This window comes from Leptidea sinapis, chromosome 19, assembly GCF_905404315.1.
Source record: "Leptidea sinapis chromosome 19, ilLepSina1.1, whole genome shotgun sequence".
Lineage (NCBI taxonomy): Eukaryota > Metazoa > Arthropoda > Insecta > Lepidoptera > Pieridae > Leptidea > Leptidea sinapis.
This window is the reverse complement of record NC_066283.1, coordinates 13,069,436-13,097,434: the sequence shown is the minus strand read 5'-3', so window position 1 is coordinate 13,097,434 and position 27,999 is coordinate 13,069,436. Positions and strand designations below refer to the sequence as shown.

Here is a 27,999-nt window from a genome sequence, read left to right as displayed (position 1 = left end):
TCTTCCTATGCCAAAAAAGTTTATAAATGTGTTATTTTTTCTCTCATGTAATTTATCCATATTAAGCATTTAATCAAGGAAAAATAATTTGAGAGCTGAAGTAAATAAAACAGTTCAATGCAGTTTTGATAAAATTTTATTTAAATTTAAACAAAATAATATAAGACGCATATAATAATATGCACGCACATTGTGCGGCGCCGTGGCGAAAATTAATAAAAGGCACTATGGCGGCGGTCATCGCGTCCTATGCCGTGACCGAGTGACAGCGTGTTACGGATGTTACGTCATTGATATACAGACTCCTCGTGTCATCACCAATTAAAATGTGCTTCTCGCTCGCCATTTCGGTCATAATCACTGATATATAAATACATAAATCATTAATGTATCATCCTTAACAAAACTGATTACTTTAAAAAAGCAGAAGGCTCAAATAATACAATAATTTAACAAATGTTTCGTTGGTCTATCTATGCAGCCCTCACTATATTATAAGTACCTTATATCTCTCATCTTCGTGTGACAATATATAAAATACATTAGAATATTTCACATCCTAGGTATCGACTTAATAATGCCAATAACAAAAAATAGGTGTTAATTATCGACTGAGAATAATGAAGGTTAACCAAAACCATTAAAATATTAACCTCATTAAACATACTCTATGTTTTATAAATAAATCCAACTTTTGCCCATAATTTATATGCCCAGATGAATAAATTACATATTATAATATTAACTACATGTTATCATAATTTTATAAAAATATTGCAAGTAGTATGTTTATCTATATGATACCGATACATGTGTTACTACTCAAATAATATAATGCTATATTGGACATACTTTACAAATTAATTGTCTATGCCTATATTCATAGCATAGCAAATTATGTTAGCAAAAAATTACACTGTTTCTAAAATATGGAACAATATATAACCATTACTTAATATATTTATAGTAAGTGAAAATATAGGGTTAAACACTAACTGTTAGGATATTCAACGCTTCAAATGGGAGCAAGAGGGAAAAGTATAAAATTAATATTTATAATCGTAACACACAACTGGTGAACCGGTAATTTATAAATTACCCATAATGTAGGACATTTCACTTCCGGATGACATTTACAAGCTGTTGTCCATCCTAACACACATGAGAGCTTCACGAAGCATGTAGATGAGGGCATATTATTCTCTGTGCTCTTACTATACACATGGGGGAAATTCTACACCAATATCTCCAGTTATTTACAAATGCGGTCATTCAAGTGAGAGATCCACTTTGATCTAAACCAACCGAGACCTTTGTATGCCAAATACATATCAGACAACTGCACTAACCATATCTCAAAACAAACAGTTTTCACGACAATGATATAAAAATATAAATATATGCTTGCAATAGGTACACATGAAATATTTAAGAGCACTTAGAATACTACTATATTTGTAACAATCCTATGCACGATTGCAACTTGAAAGAGCATCAAATTTTCCCATGTGCATGTTTCATGAATAATATAAATGTTTCGAAGCAGACTTATGTTACATATTTCATATTCGCTCTTAAATATCTAGAGCATTGTAATATGTACACAATAAATTAATAATTTACATAACAGCTGGCAACATTTGTTTGTTCATGAACCATGCTCAATGTTTTACTCAGCAGTGGCAACACTCAATTCCTGCACTCACGTTACACTGGTAACAAATCAACAATTTATGTCAAATATAATAATATATGATATATTAAAGTATGTATTATGTAAAAATGTTCGTTCGGTCATTAAGTTTAGTGAATATTTTGATTATCACATTCGTTTATATTTTGAGGACTCGTTTATCACTTGCTCAATGGAAGCATGTTAAACATCGTTTGATATAAAACTACTACGTTCACAGTATAAATATATTTTTTACACACATTGAAAACATCTAATTGTACCCGATATTCATTAAAATTTCATTACAACATGATATTCAACTATATCAATAACAAACAGGTTAGTTTGAAATATGACGTGGCTTTAATTATCTGTCTAGGCTTTAAGCTACGATAAGAGGCTGTATGGCAGTGGCGGTGACACTCTTCGTACCAAATTGTGACCAGTACTGCTGTGCTAAATATCAACATTACACTTGACACTCAAGCTCTAAGTGAATTTCAATTTTGTATTTTACATAGACACAATCTCTCAAGAAGATATTAAATTATTATATTAAATACTAACCTACCTAAATTATAAATGTAGTGCCGGGTTTACTCTATGACTTTGAGAACTTTTCCAATTGCAATCGTTTTATCTGAAAAAAAAAACAAACGAAATAATTACTAATAATAATAATATTGACACACTTTTACACAAATTATCCTGCCCCAAATTAGACATATAGCCTGTGTTATGGGTTGCAAGACAATGATATATTTAATACAATATACTTACATATATATACATAAATACAAATAAACATACTTAAATATACATATATGCTTGCACCTTGATACGAACCCTCCCTGGTTCAAATAGCCTCCCTCTAGCTTAGTATGTAGGATTGCTAACCACTTGGCTATACAGGTTGTCATTATTGAATGTTTTCATATTACTTTCAGTATAATATTACAATAGTTTTTGTGTAAACAACTTGCTCACTGTCGACAAATCAATTTAATGATTCTTTAATTATTACATTTGTTAGAACATCTGAAATCCACAATATATATTTGAGAAGCAAGAATAGATTACGTTTATATGGTAGCAACACAGCTTCTATGTCCAATAGTGTTCTTGAAATGGCACCGAGAATATTTAACAATTCATTGCCAGACAATTAATATCGTGGTAGCCCCCTGCCAGACACCCTTAATGTTTATTTAACTATAATTTTATGTACTTACATCATAGAATAAAAGCTGATTTATTTTAGCCACTTATATCCCTCTTGGGCTCTTTTGGTTCTGGGACAAAAACTAGATATTTGTATCTTTGTGTTTGACCTCTTCTAAATTTGACCACACAAGAAAATGTTTCTTGATATGGGAAACCTTGTGACACATGTCATAAAAAGGTAGGTGGTGTTTACAGAGGTGCCCAAAAAAGTTTCGATATCTGCTATTTCGATATCTTATAGCTTATTAGCTATCCACAAACATGAAGTAAATAATTTAAAAATATACAAAGCACTATTATTGAATAATTATGGGCTATGTCACAGAGACTGGTTCTGCTACGAATCTCCTCATTTCCTCCTGATTCGATCTCTTAGGGAAACTCCGAGCATAGCCCTCTCCATTGCCCGCTGAGCTTCCTCATAAGGCCCATAGTTAGCGACCAATCTAAATATGCTTAAATATGTTATTTTTTGGAAAAATTATGTGTTCATCTCTCATTATATAATACACACAGTTAATAAATAATAAAATGTATAAATTTAATTGACTTACTTTCATCTCTTAATGTGAATCTTCCCATCTGGGCAAACTTCTTGAAGGGCTCTAAACAGATGATACCGGCACACTCTATCCTCATGATGGCCACTTGGTCTTGCTTCACAAACCGCGGCCGCGTCTTTGACTTATCGCCAGTTTTTTTATCCACCAAACAGATCAGCGCCTGCAAAAATAAATATTTATTTGAACATTATTTTTTTTCTATTTATTTATTTAATTCAAAGACATCTCCATATATATTAATATATGTATTAGTAACAATATTTCTTATGTACTATGTTAGTATTATTAGTGAAATATATTTATAAACCTAGAGCTCTGCAGCAGTCAGCTCTGGCAGCAATCATCTTTAGGATGCTGTTACTGCTTACACATAGATGGTGCAACATGGAGACCGCCTTTTTGCGCATTATGGCATGGAAACTATCCACAGTAACATTAAGTAAGTATTAACAACAAATATTTATCTTTTAGGCTTATGATTAAAATGTAGCATTCTTTAGAGACACACATCCTTACAAATAAAATTTACATAATTTTTTTTTTGGGTTTTTATGGCCTGGTAACTAAGACCTTTTAATCAAGACAAAGTTATAACTATAATGTATATGAATGTGTAAAATTTTTACAAATAGACATTTTGCTTACGAATGGTGAGTTCGGACGTATAACATTTCCCGCCTTTATTTGCAAGGCAGCTCGTCGTTCGGAAAACTTCAGAATTATCATTGTATTGACAGTGTTTTCAACAACAAGTAAAAGTAATTCCGAAAGTGCCTGAAACTTGTTAGGTCTATGTTTGTTTTCTGAGGAACAGTGAATCTACACATGTCCTTTGTTTCTTTTTCAAAAAAGAAAAAAGGTAAAGAAACATCTACTTTCACTGGAATCTTATAGTATCTTTCATACATGTATTAGTGTAGTATTGTATGGGGCATATTGTCATTCACAATTTTAAGTAACTTTAATAAGGATATGAAATATAAACAATGAAAAGTGGCTCGAATCATCAACCATCAAGTTATCTCTGGTCAACTTAGTTCTTTATTGTTGTGTAGAGATGTTGATCTCTCGGCATGTTCAACGGCATATATCATGAGTGATCACAGGAGTTGTTGAGCTTGATACAAGCAGCTGTATTCGAAAACCGAAATTTATGTTGCCTCACCACATAATCATCATGTAAGCCTCTTGCCCATTTGGAAGCAAATGGGAACAAATATAAAAAAAATAATATAATGATCTTTAATGATTAAATGGGGGCCATGCATAAGCATTGTACGTCTCTGTAGCATAGGGTCCGGGCTATCAATGGTATTCTGAGGGCATTTTCGCTCAGGTTCGATTGTCAGTACCTGAACCACTGCTGTTTGATACATGTGCTGACAAGTCGGTCCTGTCCTAGATTAGGAAGGTTTAGATTTTAAGATATCTTGTACTAACACTGGGTTTAAAGTTACTTTGTGACTAACACATTATGATCCTTTATTGGTCAAAATAAAGACATTATTATTATTTAATGAATACCTTAACAGTAACTTCTTCGGCCGCACAATGAATATGCATGACAGCTGAGTAACCTGCACAAATAATTGATTTGTGCTCCAAGATGACAACTTGCGCATCAAACACCTGTAAAAAGGAAATATTTATTAAAAATTAACGAAATCGATTATAATAATAGACCAATAGGTAATAATAAAAAAAATTGAGTAAGAGAAGGAGCGCAGATAGTTCGGACCCAGCTAACTACGTGCCTATGGATATTAACTGGCAGCTCTCCTAAGCATGGATAACATAATTAACCGCCTGCTTTTGATATACCTAGAGTGATCACCAAAAGTACGGATTTCGCGATGAACGGTCGGCTATCGAAAGCAAGGGAGAAGATCTGGCAGTTAGTCTGGATATAGCGAAGGCCTTTGATCATGTACAAGTCTTTTCTCTCAAAACTTCCATAATGTGGGCTTCCCAAGAGTTCATTTGAGTTATTTCCAAGCTGTTCCTTATGCATATCAATGATATGTGTTTGTTGGACTCCTCCAACATGCAGTGATATGCAAAGGACAGTACTGGAGATGCCATATATTAGGGACAATGGCCATGTAGGTCTCTCTTGGGAATTCGTCAGAGTGCCTGAAGAAATTTGTGTCTCCTATCGAGTCCTCTCTTGAGAAGGTCGTACGGCAATGCTTCAAGCCGGCCCACATTCTAGCCCTATACAAAGCGCAGGTCCTGCCTGTGTATTCCTGTTGTCTCTGGTCTAGCACACCCTACTATCAACTAGAATCATTTGACCGCGTGCAACGCAGAGCTGCTCGAATTGTCTGGGCCCATTATTCTGTGAACGGCTGGATCACTTGGCGTTGCGTAGAGACGTCGATTCAATATGTATCTTCTACCGCATTTATCACGGGGAGTATTCCGACGAGCTGTTTGACCTGATTCCTGCCGCCGAATTCCACCTTCGCACGCCACGCCACAAATTACACGGCGTTCCTCCACAGTGCAGATTTCAAAGAACTTTCTTCTACGTACAACCAAACTGTTGAATGAGTATCCTTTTTTGTTCGGTTTTCCCGGAAGATACGACAAAGGTACCATCAAAATATGTGCGTAAACCTTTCTAAAAACAGGCAACGCTCCAGTAATTCCTCCAGTATTGCAAGAGAGTGGCAGTGATCCCTCAGCATAATTATTATAATATGAGAGTGAATAAAATCATAACTCAGTTGCATAATTTTATACCGATGCTCCTTACAATAATTAATATAGCAAAAATTTTATTTGACGTGTCTCCCTAGCCTGTTAAATGTAATAAATTAATTAATATTATACACATGTTACCCACTTTGGAAGTGTCTCTCGCGCAAACTATTCAGTTTAGAAAAAAAATGATATTAGACACCTCAATATCATTTTTGAAGACCCATCTGAAGATATGTATGGTTTTAATGAAAAAATATTTTCTTTTCAGTCAACTATTCAACCCCCAAAATTTCCCCTTTTTTTTCTATTTTCGTGTGAAAATCTTTCTTATAATTTCGAGGAAAAGTGGCTGTGACATACGGACGGACCGACAAACATGACGAATCCATAAGGGTTTCGTTTTTGGCCATTTGGCTATGGAACCCTAAAAATGAGAACAATAAAATGTATTATGTGTTACTTACTCTTCCTGTTGTGATTGGCTCTGCTGTGTCACATAAAACAAACCCGGGTGATACATCTTCTTCCTCAATACCCTTGAGTTTCACTTTAACATTCTCACCGGGACCGATTGATGTTACTTCAATATCATCAGACCATAACTGGTCTACAGTTACTTGTACCTTGAATAAAATGTTTTACTTTTAATTTAATATTATAGTCGTCAAAACTGTTTTTATAAATTATTTTTTTTGTGACATTTTACATTTAGGGATGAGACCAATAGGACGTTCAGCTGATGGTAATTAATACGCCCTGCCCATTACATGCAGTGTCACTCAGGATTCTTGAAAAACCCAGAAATTCTGAGTGGCTCTACAACGGCTTGTCACCTTGATACATAAGATGTTAAGTCTCATTCGCCCAGTAATTTCACTAGCTACGGCGCCCTTCAAAACGAAACAATAATGCTTACACATTACTGATTTACGGCAGAAATAGGCGCCGTTGTGGTACCCATGATCTAGCCGGCATCCTGGAGGACAAAGGAGCCTCCCTCTGGTAACCCACAGAGATGCTCTGGACCGGAAGTACTGAAGAGAATGATTATACCTCCTATCATCATACTCTTCAGTACTTCAGGCCTCCTCCAGGCCTTTGCAAATGAACTTCGAAGTCAGGGACATCATGTAGTAGTAGTGGGTAGCTAGAGCCAGCTCTAGCTACCCACCTTTTACTACTTATATATAAGCTAGGCTAATTTGTAGCAAATTTGAAAAGAAAAAAAGGCTATTTTTATTTTATTAAGTAAAACTTACCCTGTTAGGCATCAAGTACAGTGTACTTCCCTTGCGTGTGGTTCCCGCCTCAACTTTGCCCATGACAACTGTGCCCATGTCCTTATATTTGTCAACTACTGGCATTATAAATGGTCCATCAACTTTTCTGTTCATTGATGGCAACTCATCTATTAACTGAATAAATGAGGGGCCTTGGTACCATGGACAAACAGCTTCAGACACCTGAATATAGCAACATTATTAAGTAGGCTAAACAAAACGATATCAATATTATTTTTTTGACTAATAATTAAGATTATAGACAATTCGTAGAATGAGCGAGCGCGGGATAGTTAATTTATATGGCAAAACATTTGCCAGGTCAGCACATGCCTCATACAATACAGCGCCCAGATTGACAATGTTCTCAATATTTCCAATTATTTTTAATTCTGGCCCAAAAATGTAAAGAACAATTTCAATTTCCTTCAAAAACCAGTAGTTTTAATATTAAAATAATACATTTACAATAATGCCATTTGTACCTTTTCCAATAATCCTTGGCCAGTCTGTCCTGAAACTGGCAAAAATGAGAGATCTTTTGATGGGTTGAAACCAAGTTTCTTAAGGTAAGGTAAAATTTTATCTCTACATTCATTATATCTGAAATAATAAATATAATTTAAGACACAGTTCGCCACATATTATAATTAGATACTCTTGTCTTTCAACATATTAAGTAAAATAACACTAATAGTTTAGAATGCAGAAATCATTTCATCACAATAACGACTTTTTTTATATTAATTAATATCATTTTGTTACGTTTTCTGTTGTTGATGAACTATTCAATTTGTTACCTCTTTTCATCCCAGTTGACTGTTGGGTCATCCATTTTATTAACAAGTGCTACTAAATGTTTAACACCAGCTGTTTTCGCTAACATAGCATGTTCTCTGGTTTGCCCCCCTCTGTCAAATCCAGTCTCAAACTCTCCTTTCCTCGCAGATATAACCTACAACAAAGGGATAGGGACCATTTAAAAGTGTAGTTTTGCAAGAAATAATATTTATAATAATAATATTGACACACTTTTACACAAATTATCTAGCCCCAAACTAGGCATAGCCTGCACAAGACAATGATATATTTAATACAATATACATACTTAATCATATATAAATACTTATAAACAGCCATGACTCGGAAACAAACATTCATATTCATCATATAAATGTATGAACCAAGGGGGATTCGAACCCGGGACCTCTAGCTCAGTAGGCGGTAGTAGTGACACTGGGCTATAAGAGTTGTCATCATTTGGTTTGCTATTAACTTTTCTAACTATGATAGGATAAAAGAAACTACATCTTCTCAAAGAGTCTCAATTCATGTCCTCAGAAATTACAAATCCCAGAAGTCTTTGGATATTGTATAGACCAATAAACTATTGAAAATAATGACATGTTTAACAATACAATGATAAATGTGTAGCGAAAATAATAAACATTATAACCATTTTCAGAGTTAACACATTTTGATTGATGAGTCACAAAGATTAATGGTGGAATATTTCTAGTATATGCTAATTATAGCAGGCCTTATAGTAACACAAGTACAAAAACAAGATAAGATAATATCTAGTTTAAAATCAGTACTAATTTCTGGAGTAATTGGTATTGCTAGGCATTCGGATAATCGAATGTATGAAGAAAAGCAGGTTTTGTACATATTATGTTATACATAACGTTGTGTATTTAAAACAACAAATACATATCAACAAACGTTTGTTGTGTTAATTAAGGAATTTTTAGAAGATACGTGTCCCAACATACATATTATTATTATCATTATTGAATACACTAGCAGTACTTTGTGCTGATGCATGTATATCACTGTACTTGTGTAAGTATATGTTTGTACAGTTCACTACTGGATTTGCCAGAAAGTGATGTCTGGGATTGCTTGTACTCAGATTGCGTGTTAGATTTAATGAGTGTCGCCTGCAATGCTTATTTTGGTTCATAATGAAGATACGGCTTAGCATAGGGACATTATAATACCCCGTTAATATTTTATGTCGCCTCGTATTCTTTGTTCTTCTAGCGTAGTTAGTCCAAGGAGTACAAGGTGTTTCTCACTGTCATTGTTTTTTAGGCCTGAGACCATTTTTGTAGCTTATAACATATTTTCTTAGATCATCTGACGTAAGCGACTTCCTCTCTTCATTGCTGTTATATCACAAATTTATATCAGCTGTAGTAAAATCACAGTATAACTCTCTGTTTATACAAATTAAATTCTCTGTCTCTCTGTTTGTTTTTCAAACTGCTTGAAAGCTTCCAGTGTATGAAGTGCTTCATTATGTGATAGATCTGAATCATGAATGTAAACTCACATCGGGCAGGATAATGCCAATTCAGACACCTTCATTCTTTTTTTCTTGTATGTATGTAATTGGCCTCGGTTAATAGTCCAGATAACCGTGAATCTTTATAACTGAGGGCCAGATAATCGAGTTCCTACTGTAATTTCATAAAATTACGTGTACTTCAAGACGGACTATGATTTCAATTGATATTTACATTAACAGTGCAAGCACTAGAAAGATAAGATACAGCCGTGGAGTATGTGTGTGCCATGCACAGATGGCTTGTACTTAAAATTATATTATGTTGTGATGCAGAATTGCGAAGGCTTGTTTATATACAATGAAAAAATTAATTATAGTAAACATAAGCATCTATACACCATTCAAATATTCATATTCAATATAGGATTTAAAATCACACATTAAACTTTAAAATCTACCATTTATTGAAAATGTACTCCTCAGACCTGACAAGAATGGGTGCAGGAAATTTAGCAGTCTTCTTTTTTTTTAATAAAATTTCGTCACAATATATAGATTTAACAAAACATATATCATGTTTTTTTTTGTTTCTGGTAAAAGTAAATTATATTATGTATACACACTCTCAATCAATAATACTGCAGACGTAATTGCTGCACTCTTTCTTAACTGTACAGTAGTACAATATAATAATTCTATAATTTTATTATGAAGACATACCAATACAGCTAGATCAGCTTGTGCGGCTCCACCAATCATATTGGGAACAAAGCTCTTATGTCCGGGTGCATCTAGTATTGTAAAGTGCTTTTTTTCAGTCTCAAAGTATGCTCTTCCCACTTCCACAGTTTTACCCTTATCACGTTCTGTCAACAATAAAAATCAATTCTTGAGAACAGTTCAATGAAACACATTATTATAATGAAACAAAAACATTAATAAAAAACCCTAAATAAAATGTCTGTCCTAAATTATTTTTTATATTAAATTATTAAAACTTTCGTGAGTAATTATTAAATTATCTTTTAATACAGTTTTACTCACGTTTTTGTCGGTATCGGTACTGACTAGTTTCGGACCATTCGGAGGTCCTTCGTCAGGGTTACTACATCACAATGTCCACTACATGCCGATGATCACGTAGTGGTTAAAATTCAAGCTTATTTAATTCACAATTATATTTAATTATTATAATTTCAAAAAACAGAGCATGAAAAGGTGAACACTGAACATAAGGCTGAGAACCTTCCTAGGGGATGATGTGGAGAAATGCACCCAAGATTGCCAGTAATGGCACCTTCTGGAGGAAATCTACTAAAACTGACATGCAGATAGTAACTATTGCAAAATTAATATGTATGTTAATAATATTATATCAAAAAGTTGATTTTTTTCATAATATTTTCCCATGTAGTGTGTCAGTACACAAATAGTGTAAATTAAATGAATTAATTACCTTCTTGGTTGGTATCTAGTGCCCATGATAGGTACCATGATTCTCTTGATTTCTCTCTTGCTTCACGTTCATATTTCTCTAGTGTTCTTTTATCCACCATTCCTGTCAGTGACATGATTTGACCCCCAATTGTAGATTTTCCAGCATCTATAATTATCAAAATCATACATTCATATGGGAAACTAATGTAAGTATTAAAAACTACAGATTTATCTTTGAAATACAAATATCTCAGTGTAAAAACCACTCACCTACGTGTCCTATGAATACTACGTTTACATGTTCTTTTTTGCTTCGTGTTTCTTCAACCCGTGGAGGTTTCTTTTTCGGAATTTTCTTTGCAATTTCCCCATCCTCCTATTACAAATATAAATTTTCATTTGGTATAGGAAAATTAATATTGAAAACTAAAAATCTGAAGCACATAAATTATTAAATGAACAAAGAAATTGAAATCATGTAAATAACCTTTATATTCATTGAAATTAATTTATGTGCAGTAATTTCTACATGTAGATTTTTAATTACAGTAATGCAGTAATAGAACATAAATAATTTAGTAACACAATTTAGAGTGTGATAATACAGAAAAACTAAAAAACATTAAACTTTTGTAATTTAACAGATTGAACAAACACAATGATTAGGAAAAGCTACAGTTGTGATCAATTAACACATTCATTCCATTTGGAGTTGATCACACTAGTCATGTTTGGACTTGTTTGACACACTTGTGAATGCTGATACTGCCATTTGATGAATGATCAACACTGCCGCATGCAAGGAACAGTTAAGATTGGCTATTGTTCAAAAACACAAGCTTATATTGTCCTAAGCCTTGATGTACCACCAAAGGTAGGTTAATCACCAGGCTGGATAAAAGCTTCCCAAGGAATGCACTGTCAGGCATGACTGTGTTGGAGGACTAATACTGAGACAAGTAGAATTTAAAATAACCAAATGAACAACAAAAACATGCTTATTTACAGCTGCTTGTACTTGAGGTTCTGCTTCCTCTTCATCAGGCTCAATATTTTCTTCAGTTAGTAAACCACTTTCAGTTTCATTCTCCCAACTGTCAGCAGTGGGAGAGTGGTCATCAAGCGGAACTTCTGACTGTGGGTCTGCATCAGTAATTTGACCCGAGTCATTGTCAGGAGTCACAGCTTCAGAAGATATTGGAGTGCTATTCATCGACTTTTCAGCTTCATCAGCGGGAGGAACAGGAGGAGGTTCCTCTACTCGTGGTGATGCCGGAGCAGCTACAGTATCATTTCCATCTTTACAGCCTGTAAAAAAAGGTTATTAATCAGATGGAATGTCTTAGCTATCCTGTTCAGTTAATTATTAAATAAAATGCCATCTTCACAGGAAAAAAATTCATAATTAATAATTTAATGTGTAGAAATGCATTTATATTTTAATGTAAGTATTTAATTAAAAAAATAATAAATACATTTTGTTTGTTGGTAAAGAAGGCTGATGTTTAAAAATCCATAATTAAACAAAATCAATATACCTAAATATACAAATACTTAAGGTTAGTAACAAAGTAACCATCAGTTTTCTTTGGGCTCTACAATAATAATTATAATAAAGTATCAATTCTATAGGTTGTTGGGGGTGAAAGAAAAAAAATCATGAAAAATTAAATTAAATTAAAATTCCAATGGAATTCGGATAAATAATAAAATCCACAAAGAGAAAGTAAAACAAAGATATAAACGTAAAGTCACGCCGCGTGTCTCGACGTAACCCGTTAGAACTGGTTTCAGCAAAAACTAGGACTTCAACTTTGCATAACATAAGTTACGATAATAAAAAAATAATGCAGAAAATTGTACCAAATGATAATTTTTTTCAATAAAGTCATCTACTAACAACAGAAGGAATTCCAACTGTGATAAATAGGTGACAAGACATCATACCATTGACGACCGGACTTCCATCGGAGATAGGGGTGATACTTTTAGATTTTTGTGGTGTTGATGGCGAGCTTTTCTCGCTGGATTGAGGAGATATACAAAAAGTAGGCACAAATTCCACGGCATTTACATTCAACGTGGAAAATTTTGTAGACACATCATTAGAATCTTTTGCACCTTGTTCAGCCACTTCAGCTTGACTTTCCCACGAATCCGGAGCACCGTTATTAGACATTTTAATAAGTAAAAAATGCACAATAATAATAAATATGTTATTCGTTCTTATTGAGTTATATTCCGATATTTAATTTTGCGTTCTTTTCTCGATAGATCCGCGTGTGTCTTTATCTCACACCGGAAGTTCATGGCAATTTGCCAAATAAAGTCATACTAAAATTATGTCACAAGCTAAAGTTTTGTTTAATAAAAGCAGATAATCTGGAACTCAAAAATGACAATATTTGTTATAGTAATCACAGTTAAATTTAAAAGCTATTATTTCTATCACTACTAGTTTTTAATTCAGTAACTTGTACTTGTGTTGATCTATATCCGGTGAAACAGCAGATAAAAACGATACATGGTCTTTGGTTGATATTCACAGTATATGTATATGTCAAATGTCAATTAAATTTGTCAAATCCTATCTAAATTTTGAAATGTATAAAATCCTAGCTAAAAACATAAAAATAACACGATATATGTACCTAAGTATAGAGAGTTGATTGAATAAGGAAAAAAACCCATAGCAAAATCATTAAATCACGTTTTAGATGACTAAAAAGTGAGTTAGCGTTAATTTCGATAACTTCAAGGCCACAGGATGTTAGCGACTTCCACTTTTCTAAAGGTTAAAATATATTCAATAACGGATAAATAATATAATAACAATTGTTTCAATATTTCAGAATGAAAATATCCATATATTTATAAATGTCAATATTATCAAAAAAAAAATCCATACACTTGAGTGGTGTCAAGACAGCGTCAGACTAGAATTTGTTCTGTGCTAGAATATGGTTTATGCATGAATTTTAAAAATACTTTAATTTGATTTTTTACATCCTAAAAATTATCAAACACATCAAATTATAGATAAAAACATTTTTATTCAATTAAAAAATAAATATTCTTTCCCGGAAATATATTTCAGCTATTCAAACGCGCCATTTTGTTTCTGTGACCATTTTGTTTGTGCGCCATAATAAATGTATGGCCGGTTTTTTCCTTCGGTTATACTGCAAAAACTAGAGAACCGATCAGAATAATTCTTGTACCATTAGAAGCAGCGTGTTTCGGAGATTTTAATATACGGCGCGGCTAGTATACTTAAGTTATTTCCATAGTATTATGTCCTATGGTATATTGCTATGGGGCAACGCTGCCGATATTAATACAATATTTGTGATGCAGATCAAGGCTATTCGCGCTATTTATAACCTAGGTCCTAAAGAATCTTTGAGAGCAAAATTCAAAGAAATTAACATCTTGATTGATGCTTCTCAATATATTCTTCATAATGTAATGTATGTTCATAGGCACATAAGTGAATTTTCCAGAAACTGTCATAACCATAATGATACTAGGAATAGACATAAACTTATGATGCCTACTACTCGGCTAAGTCGAGTTAGTAAGTTTTTTGTGGGGCGATGTATATGCTTTTACAACAAGATCCCAGAAAATGTTCAAAACAAAAGTATAACGTTATTCAAAAGAATTGTTAAAAAACGTTTTTGTGGTAAAGGTTACTATAACAAATGATTTTCTTAATGATACCAAAGATTGGGAATGGAGTGACCGCCCTCAGGCTATTAAATAATAAGTTTAATTGTACAAAATTACTTTGTAAACGTTTTTTTCGATGAAAAAAAAAGACGTGTGGCACTCGGGGACTGCCGCGGTAAAGCTATTGCATAGCATTTTTTATCAACTTATGCAATTCTAATTATTTATTTATACACAAATAAAATTTGAAAAACAAAATTTTATAAACGATGTGGGATTCGAACCCACGACCTCCGGCGTTAAGTGCCGGTGCTATAACCAACTGAGCTAACCATTCGAGTACCGCCTCATTATAAAATTCTGTTTGCTTTGTTCAACTCTCAGGTTGTGGCTTCATCTACAGGATCTACTTTACAGTTGATAACCTGCTCAACCCCAATATTTGCATATTAGGAAATTGACTTGCGATGTCGCTCTTGTAAATCTAAACAATATGTTATGTTTTTAAAGTGATAACCCTCACTTCTAGGATTAATACACAAATATAAAAATGGTGGGTTTGAATCCCGCATCGTTCATAAAATTTTGTTTTTCAAATTTTATTTATGTATTAATCCTAGAAGTGAGGGTAATCACTTTAAAAATATAACATATTGTTTATTTATTTATTTTATTTATGCAATATTTTTTTCCTTCGTTTTTTTTCTTTGATATTAATTCAAGTTACACTTTTTGAGCGTGGTGACTCGATAAGAAAACTTTTTTTTTCTTTTATTAAATAAATGAGAAGTTAATATTGTTCAAAATATTTTTATAATCTTGCAATACATGTAGGTTATTCAGGAATATTTATCATTGAAACTATAGGTTTATGGTAACTGACATAAGAAACATAAGTTTCAGACTTGATATCTTCGACCCTTCTTCAGTGTACTCCAGTAAAGTGGGATGAATAAAATGCTCTACCTCGTCCAATTTTGGATTCGGAGAAATATTAAAAAAACGTGATAAAAAAAATAAAGAAATTAAAAAAACGTACCCCAGGCTCGAACCTGGGACCTTCTGCACAAAAAGCATACGTGGTGTTAGGTTATTTTCGTTACGGAATTTCTGGATTCGGTCTCCACGCTCAAGGCCCGCGATAGAAGCTATGCAATAGCTTAATATAAAATATGTTTAAATATTACTTATTTAGAACCTTTTTTTTACGTAGAAATGCCTATAAATTCGCAATACAACTAATTCCGTCCATGACATTTTATTACATATAGTGATCATTCATACAATGAGCGGGTGCGGGGCATTGTCGGGTCAGCACTTGTCTTGTATAAACAAATTTGTAACAATTCTGGTGAAATGTATTAAATTTATAAAATAATTGACCAAAAGCAAAAACTTACTTTAAAGTATTTTCTAGTGCCAAAGATACGTCATTGTGTGTTTTCAACCGCATTTATCACGGGGAGTGTTCCGAAGAGCTTGTACCTGTACCTACAACCAATAATATCAATTAATACAAATGTCTAATATCTAACATGTAACGTAATACCTTCGTAGCATTATAGATCGTAAAAATATTAATCGTGCATAATAACTGTAATAAGCGTATGCCGAAAGATTCGTTCTGAAAAGAACATTTTATTTTATATAACGTAATATTAGCTCTGATAAGAACCATTTCATAATGCTGTACATCAGCTCACAGAATCTTACAGATCACCAGTAGTCAACTCATCGAAGTACAAGCATCGTCACGTTCTCTCGACGACTGCAGATATACTCACGTGATCAGTCATATGCTCCGCGTTACACAACCGCACAGCAAGGCCGAGCGTACTCGACTGACGCGTTTTCTGAACTTGTAAATATTTTTAAGTAACAATTGTAATTGGTTAACTAGTTTTAAGGATTTTGTATATATATCATGTAACTTTCTAATAAATCATCTTCCACATATTCCTTACATAGCAATCGAGGGTTATTACGATGTCATTTTTTGGTATGTGCCATATTTCGGCTTTGATTTGGTATGAGGTGCATTGTTAACTAACTAATTTTACCACATTGGTTCGTAAAACGACAAGTAGAACATATACGTTGTATGTTCTACGTGTCGTTTACTTTGTTACTTGTGTATCTGTGCTGCACCTACAACAAATAACATCAATTAATAACAATGTCTAACATATAACCTTTAACGTAATACCTTCGTAGCATTGTAGATCGTAGAAATATATATCGTGCATATTAACTGTAATAGCGTATGCCGAAAGATTCGTTCTTAAAAGAACATATTATTTTATATACCGTAATATTAGCATTGATAAGAACCATTTCATAATGCTGTACATCAAGTCATAGAATCATGCAGATCACCAGTAGTCATCTCCGCAGATATAGGTACTCACGTGACCAGTCATATGCTCCGCGTTACACAACCTCACAGCAAGGCCAAGCGTACTCTACTAAATTGCGTAGTTTTCAATTCATTCAATTTTAATCAATGAGTCACAGGAGTGAGTGCTCATTGACACCCGCCGATCGAGCATCTACGCTAGTTTACACAAGCACTCGCTGGCCGGCTTACTGCGATTGCATTAGTTTTAGAACGAGATAGAACACATTGTATTATTCTACTAAATTCTAAATGAATGAAACGCTTAACTATTGGTCAAAATGTAAGCTTTAGTATTGCTGCGTAATTTCTAAATTTGTAAATATTTTTAAAGTAACAATTGTAATTGGTTAACTAGTTTCAAGGATTTTGTATATATATATATTCCTAATACTACTCCAGCAGTTGTTTTATTTAATCTCCAAATGCTCTGTTTGTAAAACGTCAAAAACGAAGGTGAAATGCGTTTCGTGGTATTTTTCAAAATTGGTTCTAATCTATAGACTGATGTCTCACATGGATCTCATACAACCTGTTCTCAAAACAATATTTCAAATCATCAATGACTAATGGTTGATGGACTGATGTATGGATAGTTCGTTTGCTTCTTCATTTGTAAAGACAAGACAAGAAAATTAAAGATTATATGCGAACATACATTTCACATAAATGATTTTCATAATGATACCTAATAATGAGCGAACACCTATTAATTATAAATTTTAATGTACGATTTTACATGCATAATAATTGTACTGCAAGACATTCCCACTTTGAATTTTACTGTATTAGGTTTTAAATTAGTAATACTTCAAACCTTTATTATTTCTCCTTTTTCAATTTTTGGAATATTATTTCAATGTACATCAAGGTTCAAACTACAGCAATATATAACGTGACCATTTATTTTTTGACTCAAAACGGGACATTGATGATTCAGGTCAATAAAAATAGAAACCGTTTAATTTTTTTCACTCACAAAAAAGTAAGTGTTTATACAGTTCGTTAGCTTAGTTATATTTATATTTATCAGAAGAACAAATTTGCTTTAGTATAGCTGGTGACGATTTCAAATAAGTTTGAAATTCTTGGCAAGTTTTTTTAATATTCACTTTAGTTATCAACATCGCCTTTAGAACTGAAATTTGTAGCTGGGTTTTCTCAGATGTCCACAATTTGTTCATCATAGAAAATACTCTTTCTACTGGTGCATTTGTAGCAGGTAAACATAAAATATATTCAATTAATATAGAAAAGTTTTCATGCTGTAGATTGTTAGCGTGAAAGTGTTTGAATACTTCCACCCAACGAGTTTCCGCGGAAACATTTACATTGTTCCATTCGGATCTTTTTGCAAAGTAATATATTTAGAAATCAATGAAAATTCATCAAAAACCTCTGTATCCTTATTGCAGTCAATATATTCCTTTTCAATTAATATGTCGAGACATTTTTGTACGTCTTCCCATTCAGGGACCTTTTTTAAATCTGCCCAATAAAATATCTCCATTTCTTTGGTAAGAAAGCAAGTCCACTGCTCCAAATATTCACAGCTTGTTTTATAAAATTCTGTAGCTGTCCTTTTCACAAACTCTTCATCTATATCAGTACCATTTTTTTTCAATTTCACCATGAATTGACGGACCGTAAATGGAATAAATTGATTGGTCTGTTTCTGAGTCAAATTGACTTCTTTTGCCGCTTCAATTGCCGATACAGTCTGACCTTCAAGTTTCAATACAGCTTGATGAAAACTCGCTGACTGAGCATGTAAAAAATAAAGCCACAATTCGGCTGTGGGAATCTTCAAAAAAGTTTTTTAGCATTAGGGGACATTTTTCAATACTTAAAAAGTAGTTTTTTAATGGCTGATACATTTTTAAAACCCTTTCCAAGGCAGGCATAAGAGCAAGCCACCTGGTTTTGCTATAGCCGAGCATTTGTTGATATTCCATTCCAGTTTCGGTGCAAAACTTCTTTAGAGCTTCAACTCGAATCGTGTAAATATAAAAAAAATAATATATTTTCACAATAATACTTTCATAATCTAAAGGTAGCCCGTCTGCAGTAGATTTTATTGCATTGTGAATAACATGGGCGCCACATCCAATGCCTATTAATGGCTTTTTTAAAAATGATTGCAATTTCGTTAACACATTGTTAGTTCCTCGTCTAGCCGGGCCGCCAAAATTGACATTGGCATTGTCCCCACAAAATGCCACAACTTTTGCTGTTAAATTATTATTTATTTATTTTTTTCGAAAACTTACAGTGTTACAATAACTTAATTACTAAATTATAGTGTGAACATTTTACACCATTTAATAGTTTTCGCATATTGTTTCTAATAACACATAGCGTAATATAGGTACATCTTTTTTATTTATTTTTTCTTATACAAGTATTATATATAATTTGTTAATAATTACATAGGTATTACATTTATTATGTTTAGAGAGAATTTAAACACTACGTTCAATTATGTTTACAGTAACAGTTAGGGAAACACATTAAACCAGTTTTTAGTAATTTTTGATCTGATGGAATTTGTGGATGAACAGGTCAAAATCAGGAAAGCCTTTAAGATTATTTATGCAGTGAGATGCTCTTGAGAAGAATGAGTTTTGTTTGTAATTTGACGCACAGTGGGGTATATGTAAATATTTAGGATGTCTTGCAGAGATTCTGGGAATATTTAAATTTATATTCGAGAGAAGATGGGGAGCGTCAATGTGACATTGTGCTATTTTTTGTTAAGAATAGAATATCAGCTATTTTGCGTCTCTCGTGGAGTGGTAATATATGATATCTCCTGCATCTTGAATCATAATCATTGTCGTATGTCTTGCACTTATATTCAAGGTATTTAACAAATCTGCGTTGGATTGATTCTAATCTGTTAATATATATATCATACTGAGGGTTCCAAATTTGTGTACAATACTCGAGTATGCTACGAACATATGTACAATACAACGTTTTTATAACCTTGATACTTGAGAATTGGGAACAGGATCTCTTGATAAATCCTATACACTGGTTGGCCCTATTAGCGATGTTTTCAATGTGTTTATCATATGAAAGCTTAGAGTCGTGAATTACGCCTAGATCACGTATCTCATTTACAATTTTGAGTGGATGACCATTAAGTGAATATTGAAATTTAATAAAATTAGGCTTACGGGTAAATGTTATAGCGTAACATTTCGGAACGTTCAGGTCTAGTTTGTTGATGCTACAGTATTTTTGAAACCTGTGCATGTCTTGTTGTAATAAAAGACAGTCATCTACGTCACGAATTTGTTTAAATATTTTCATATCATCTGCGTATAGTAGGAATTTGGAATGTTGAAAACAAGCAGCGATATCGTTAATGAAGATATTAAACAACAATGGAGCCAACAAGGATCCTTGAGGGACCCCAGAGGGCACGAAGTTCCATTCTGTTGAGTATCCGTTGAGAACCACAGCCTGTGATCTGTTCTCAATGTACGAGGTAAACCACCTATATAAATTACCATGAATTCCTGCCGAAAGAATTTTCTGGAGTAGTATTTTATGGTCAATTCGATCGAATGCCTTGCGAAAATCTGTGAATATAGAGTCTACTTAACCCTCAGAATCCATGTTAAATGTTGTGTAATTTAGGAATGATAGTAGATTAGACGTAGTTGAGCGATTTCTAATAAATCCATGCTGTTCGGGATAAATAAGGTTGATACACTATTATAGGCTTGGGTGTAGACTAATTTTTCAAAAACTTTAGCGAAAATGCATAACTTTCAAATTGGCCTGTAATTTTTAATGTCATTTCTGCTGCCATTTTTGTGTATGGGGGTGATAAATGCAGACTTCCAGATTTTCGGCACTACTCCTTCCCGTAATGAACGTTTGAATAATATAGTAAGAGGTTCCGTTAGTACATCTGCGCATTTTTGTTTAAATAATGGGGGAATTCGATCAGGTCCTGCTCCCTTAGTAAGGTCTACAGATTTGAGTTGTTTATTAAGCTCATCTGGTATTATTTCTATTTCACTTATTGAGAAACTAGAGTCTGGCTGAGTCCTGTTCTGATCGCTTTGGTCAGTAGTGGGTGAAAGAAACGTCGATTGAAAATAATCAGAGAAGAGACGACAAACTTCTTCTCCTGTGTCTGCCGATTGATATTCATAAAAGAGACGGGAGGGAGGAATGTTAGAATTGTTTTTTATAGATTTTGTGAATGACCAGAATAATTTGGGATTTTTTGTTATTGATTCCTCGCATCTTTCTATATAGGTTTTATAGCATTGGTCCTCTAGAATCTTCGCTCTTTTGCGCAGTATAGATAATGTATTGTAATTAGATGTATTGCCGTAAGTATTGTATTTCTGAAGAAATTTGAATTTTTCTTTGAGGACCTTTTTTAGTGATGCGGTGTACCATGGTGGAAAGTTATTGGGCGAGTAAAATTTGTGAGGAATATATTTGTTTATAGTATCATATAGATTTTTGTAGAATACTTCTATTGCTTCTTCTATGGGATTGATTAGTAGATAGTCGTCCCAAGCCATTTTACCTAATATTAATTTGATATTATCGTAATCACCTTGTTCATACATGTATTTCTGTCTTTTGTTTGTCTTTAGGTGATTACGATTTTCTAAATTTAAGATTATTCTTAAAGATTTATGGTGGAAGTCCTCTGGTATTAAGGGGTCATCACAAGAAACTGCAAGGTAAGCATTACTTAGTACTAAATCTAGGACTCTGTTATTAATATTATGGCATAAGTTATATTGTGTGAGGTTACATTCAGACATGGTATCAACAAATAATATCTGTGCTTCACCTGAGGCACCTGAGTGTTCCGGGTGATCATGAGAGCCAGGTGACCATTGTATGTTACTCAAATTAAAGTCTCCCATTATAATAAATATATCATTTGGACATGAATTGATTATGAGAGATAGGTTTGCTGTAAAATTATTTAATTGTGAGTTAAAGGAATGACCAAGTCTTTCACTACATAAATAAATACAACAAAAATGTATTTTAGGCGTTGTTCTATTATTTTTGTAGCTGACCGTAACCCATATATCCTCGGCAGAGGTGCGCCACTCCAAGCGTTCTTCTGCGATAAGTCCGCGTTTTATGGCCAAAAGTACTCCCCCGCCATACCTTTCACGTGTAGCTAAATAATTTCTGTCCCTTCGCCAAATAATGTATCGGTCATCGAATAATTCAGAATCATTAATACTGCTAAGCAACCAGGTTTCCGTCATTGAGATAACATCATATGAATTTAGTTGTATGTTTCTTTTAAATATGTGTGTTTTTGTTCGTAGCCCTCGAGTATTTTGATAGTAGATATTAAGATTATTAGGCGCCATTATTATCAGCTGATAACAAAAGTCTCAAGCAAATCTTTATATAAAAATAGTATTTTAAATTACAACAATTTGTGTAGTTAGCATCTCGTAAGGAACGATAAATTATTGACCCATTTAAATTAATTGTGATTGTAGGTGAATTAATACAACATCTTAGTCTGTTTTTGTTTACCAGTAATAGTTGGGAGAATAAATGTATTTTAATTTTGTAATTTATATGATAAGAGCTAGTTTTAGTAATGTTTCCCAAACTGTCAAGTTTAAGTTTATACAGTTGAAAAGGTATTTTAGTTTTAATTGGCCTAATAACTATGTTATTTTTGTTAGATCGCTTTCGCATTTTATAAAAAATATTGGCGAGGTGTCTGATCGTCTAGCCATTATTTTGCAATGCTTGACCCATATATACTGGAAATTCTTCTCCCTAGCTAGAGCTCTCGCTTTACTCAAAAGATTTTTATTGCGCTGCGTCAAATGGTCGTTAATATAGAAGCTGCCTGCAGTACTGAAGCCGAGGCTGGTTAGATTTAGTTTCTTGTTCTTACGAGAAGCTGCTACAAGTTCTTCCTTAGAGTAACGGCAGTTGAATGCGATTACTATAGGTTTTTCTGTGTTAGGTGCTCGAGTTGGTATGCGTGTAATATAATTTATTTCTTCCTTTTTTATATGAACATCACAAATTTGACCTATTTTCTCTGCAATCTCATATAGGTTCTCGTTTTTCTTCTGGGGAATCCCTCTTATCTCCACATTATTTGCTCTTGCCCATTGGTCTCGATCTTGTAGCTCTCGATTGATTCGGGTGATTTCCGATTTAAGAGCAGGTACCTCCAGCGTTATTTTTTCTGCCGTTATCAGTCGAGATTCTAGGTCTTTGACTTTTTCTGATTGAACGCCAATGAGGTGGAAGGCCATCTCCAGCGATTCCTTCATACTAGTTACCTCATTCTTTATTGTTTTTATGTCTTCCGCTAGGGAAGTCAGCGGAGTCAATTGGAACATAACTTTATTAAGTTGTTCATGAATTTTTTCCAGCTGAAGGGGTTGCGGTGATGTGGTGGCTGGGGTTGCCGATTGGCTGGTTTAGCATTTGGGACACTTCTAGGAGTTCTTCCTGTCACCCAGTTTGCGGTAGCCCACCTCGGAAACACCTGAGCATTGGTAGTCATATCGCTGCTTACAGACGCTGCATACCGTTCCGTCAGAGTGTTGTGCTCCACAGCTAGCACATGCAAACATATTGATGACAGTCTTTGAACAACTATATGTATAGCAAATTTACAAGTAAATTTACGTGAGATGCTCAATAGGGCTGAAATACGCCAATGTGTTACAAATCTCTATTATAAGAAAAACGATAGAAAAAAAATGTCTTAGTTTACTGGGATGCGAACTCAGTCCGTCGCGTTTGAGTAGAACCTCAAATATACCTACAACGCCACTTATGCTTGTCTATCCAAATTGAAAATAGTAAATGATAGTAGTGATGGATGTCTCTGTTATACCTATTTTTCTGTCTCTTGGCTGGACCGGTTTGTACACTGTGACGCCGACACTGCTAATCACTTGGATTCTTTTTGCACATTGAATCTTACAAATTACGTTTAATTAATCACAGCACTTCACTTTTCGTTATAGATTTGCTTTTTAGGTGTTGGTGTATTTCTTAACTGACAAACTGTGTAGTATTTCTGAGAAAAAATACGCTTTATCCCACTTTTTGCGAATTTAATTCGAAAGGATTACGAGTATGTGTCTTAACTGTTCCGCGGTGTGCGGGGGTATGTATGATTATCGGTCAACACTTGGTTTAAATAATTGACAATGTTAAAATATAATAGTTGAAAAAATCGCACTACAATTGGGTATATTTTCTTGTTACCGTGGTTTGAAGCGTCGTTTAGTATTGTAATACAGTTGGACTTATCAAGATCGAAGAAGTCGAAGCGGCGGCACGATCGGCATTTTTATGTTTTTCAGACTTTAAATGCTGTTCAATATCAACGGCACCACTGTGGGAAACACTAAATTCCGTACGACACTTTTCGCATCTGACATCTGACGGAGTATTTATTTGCTTGATAAACGGATATTTTGCTTGTAAGCTAATATTGACCGAACACTTGCGTTTCGGCATTTTAACTTATGCTTAAATCCAAAACAAAAGATCTCTACACGGCATCTACTAACTCGTGCCTCATGTAGACTACAACTATTAACAGTATCAACAAACTAATAACAACAAATAACGAGAAGTCGTAGATATGCGAGAATAAAATCTGCCAAACACATGTCAACAAAGTGCGCGCAAATCGCACGATGACGTCTTGGCCAATCACGTCTTCTTAGGAGGCGTTGACGCGCGGTCTCGCTCTCTCACACCGCTCGCTCGCGTCCGGCAAGTGCGGCGGCCGTCCGCTGGCTCGACTAACTACTCAAGTTTTCGCGCGATTTCCGATAACGGGACAATTTTGCGTCCCAGAGTTCATTACGGGGACACCGGGACTCGTAATTATAAAAAGGGACAATCCCGTTCAAAACGGGACACCTGGTCACGTTAGCAATATACCACAGACAAGCCATCAAGATGGTTTTGTGGGACCATAATTTTTTTAGTTGTTATAATGTCAAAGATGTAATAAATAAATAAATAATTATTCAACTCACAGAACTCTAGGCCTGCCCAATAGTATAGTATTCACAGACGATCGAACTTGGTTCGGAACGGACCACGAACCGTACGGTGCGGTCTACACAACAGACGAACGCACCAGACTCCGAATCGTCCAGTCCTATTGTGCTAGCATTGCGTGAACACGTCTCCTCGACATGCCTCCTATTCTATCAAAACAGGCCAAAATTGCATTAGTTGCGGCAACTATCGTTGCTACATCGCCATTACATAACCAACGAAAAAGAAGAAAAGAATGGGCAAAATTTTATCTCAGAAATGGGGTAATATGACTTCCATTTTTCTAAAAGTATTTGAAATGCTTGATTGCGTGCATCATTATTACAATAAAGGCTATGCGCGATTGTCCAGCTATAACAGCTTTTTTCTCGATACTAACGATGTCTTCTTGGTGTCGTTCCGAATCCATTTCTGTGAACACGTTACGACGTGTTGCGCATACGGTAGCTCAATAGAGACTAAACTGACATTTGGTTCGGTGCGCCGTCCACACGATCGAATCGGTTTGGAACGCACTGCGTTCGATATGCAAGCGCTCCGCACCAGCCGTACCGATATTAATAATAATAATGTCCGGCGGACCATGCGCCACACGATCGAATTTGGTTCAGAGCGCACGATTTTCGTGGTCCGTTCCGAACCAAGTTCGATCGTCTGTGAATACTATAATAGTTGAACGTAGTGTTTAAATTCTCTAGTAAAAGTGTTCTGTGCACAGTACTCTATGACCAATCCTCTTCAAAACGTTCTGCATTTAACTAGTCGTTTAGAATTCCAGCATTTTTATTAAAGAATTAAGTTTTTCAATTAGACATAAATAAACTGTTAAATTAATCATTAAAACATTCTAGCTAATATTGTGCTTATTGCATTAAACAGGTGATAAACCTATTTCTGTGAGTGTTGATCGTGGCGTATGCATGATTTTGTAGAAGCCTTTTTTGATCTGTCATGTTATACTTATTTATCGATCATTTTGAACCGCAATGTCTGTGCATTACAAATTTAAAAGTGCATTGGATTACGATACAGTAACATTTGATGGTCTGCATATATCAGTCGGAGATCTAAAAACAGCTATATCACAGCAAAAAAGAATCGGAAAAACTTCCGATTTTGATTTGCAAATTACTAATGCACAGACCAAAGAAGGTTGGGAACTATTTGGTGGCATTAGTTTGTATATTGATGGCCAAATGATTTCACATTTAAAAACAATTTCATTTCAGTGTATGTGGATGACAATACTTTAATTCCTAAAAACACATCACTTTTAGTGGCGAGGGTGCCACTATCACAACAGCCTAAAAAACAGTGGGAAAATAGTAATAATCAGTCAGCAGTCGTGAAAGATGTGTCTGTTAATAAAGGTCTTGCCGACCTGTCCCGCATGGAAGGCAGTGAGCAGGATAAGATTAATGCTATGATATGTCAGTCAACCTTTGACTATGATCCAAGCAAGTAAGACTTTATTTCCTCAATTATATACTTTTATATCATTACAATTTAAACTGAACTGAAGGCTATAAAATTAATGTAAAATTATTGTCAGCATTTACAAAACTTGACCTATTTTGGACAAAAGTTAAGGTATCTCTTTTTTTAAATATACAGAGCAGTGGAGTTACAGTGGTGACATTAAATAAACACAATGTAGAGCTACTTAACCTTAATCTTCAAAATTTAAGTAAATAATTTAAATTTACTAAACAAAATTTTGAATCATCCTTATGTAGTACTGGTAGCACTAGTAGGAGTGGATTAAGTGTCAGTGCCCAGTAGGCACAAGGTAGTAGATAACTTCCAGGGCATTGCAAAATGATATGGAATTTTGTTTTTACTTGTTTGTGTTTTTATTTTTGAAAATTATGTTTTTATGATTAAGGCTAAGTAACTCCACCTGTGTGTTTATTTAATTTTGCAGATTCGCTACACTGTATGAGTCAATTGCCCCAACATTTGTTGAACTATCATAGCCTGTCAATTAAACCAACACTTAAACTTTAATATATTACAAAATATTGTTTATAAGAATCCTACATTAAATTCAGGTTAATTAATTTGTGATGATACCAATTTACACTCCATATAAATAGTTGTTTTAAATAAATTATTTGCAAATCTTCATCTAAACAACTATTGTTTGTAAGTAGTCCACTGTACAGATGTTTGGGAAAGGATATTATAAAGCAATGTACATTAAAACAACCTGAATAGAAAGTGATCTTAAGTCTTAAAATATTTGAAAACAAATAAAATTTGCTAAAAAATATATTCTAAAAATAAATGTTTAAAAATATGTCAAAGCTATAATTGATCTAAAAAATCAACCAATATTTAAAACACATTAAACCAACACTACCCTGACCATGGTCATAATGAAAGTTGTTTGACGGCTGCTTCCTATTTTTACGTCTTACACTATTTTATCTGTTTATTTAATTGTTGTTTTATACTTTCAGTTATCAAAAGCTAAGAGGACAAAATCAAAGAGGTGTTGTTCCAGCAAATTATGTATGTTTTAAATGTCAGAAGAGAGGACATTGGATTAAAGATTGCCCAATAGCAAATTCTGTAAGCTGTAATTGTTACATTCCCTTACAATATAAAGTAGCCTTGATATTTTTAAATGAAACTTGTTTGAATATTGTTTAAGTGGTGTTAATTTTATAGCATAAATTTTTTGTAAT

The 27,999-nt window shown here is 33.9% G+C and overlaps 2 protein-coding genes across 12 annotated transcripts in view; one reads left to right on the top strand and one right to left on the bottom strand.

The window, feature by feature from the left end:
• Nucleotides 1–118: 118 nt before the first annotated feature.
• Nucleotides 119–13,582, bottom strand: LOC126969725 (eukaryotic peptide chain release factor GTP-binding subunit ERF3A). Of its 4 annotated transcripts, none has more exons than XM_050815281.1 (12): nt 13,126–13,582; nt 12,197–12,486; nt 11,449–11,554; nt 11,198–11,344; nt 10,462–10,607; nt 8,249–8,403; nt 7,934–8,051; nt 7,428–7,631; nt 6,633–6,791; nt 4,987–5,091; nt 3,454–3,622; nt 119–2,315 (listed from the first exon to the last, which is right to left on the bottom strand). In XM_050815281.1, the coding sequence occupies exons 1-12, from the start codon at nt 13,355–13,357 to the stop codon at nt 2,272–2,274; spliced, it is 1,875 nt and encodes a 624-aa protein (XP_050671238.1). In that variant the 5' UTR covers nt 13,358–13,582; the 3' UTR covers nt 119–2,271. The 4 variants fall into 4 exon arrangements, with proteins under 4 accessions (XP_050671238.1, XP_050671237.1, XP_050671240.1 ...); XM_050815280.1 differs by having other exon boundaries at nt 12,185–12,486; nt 13,126–13,580; XM_050815283.1 differs by having other exon boundaries at nt 13,300–13,579.
• Nucleotides 13,583–26,038: 12,456 nt separating this feature from the next.
• LOC126969717 (E3 ubiquitin-protein ligase RBBP6) overlaps nt 26,039–27,999 on the top strand; it is a 55,848-nt gene continuing 53,887 nt past the window's right edge. For 4 of the 8 annotated variants that reach the window (XM_050815262.1, XM_050815264.1, XM_050815263.1 and 1 more), the window contains exons 1-3: nt 26,049–26,461; nt 26,539–26,770; nt 27,772–27,883. In XM_050815262.1, the coding sequence (XP_050671219.1) occupies nt 26,296–26,461; nt 26,539–26,770; nt 27,772–27,883 (510 nt within the window). In that variant the 5' untranslated portion in view covers nt 26,049–26,295. Of the gene's footprint in view, nt 26,462–26,538; nt 26,771–27,771; nt 27,884–27,999 lie in introns of all 8 variants that reach the window. The other 4 variants (XM_050815266.1, XM_050815265.1, XM_050815268.1 and 1 more) reach the window with 3 other exon arrangements.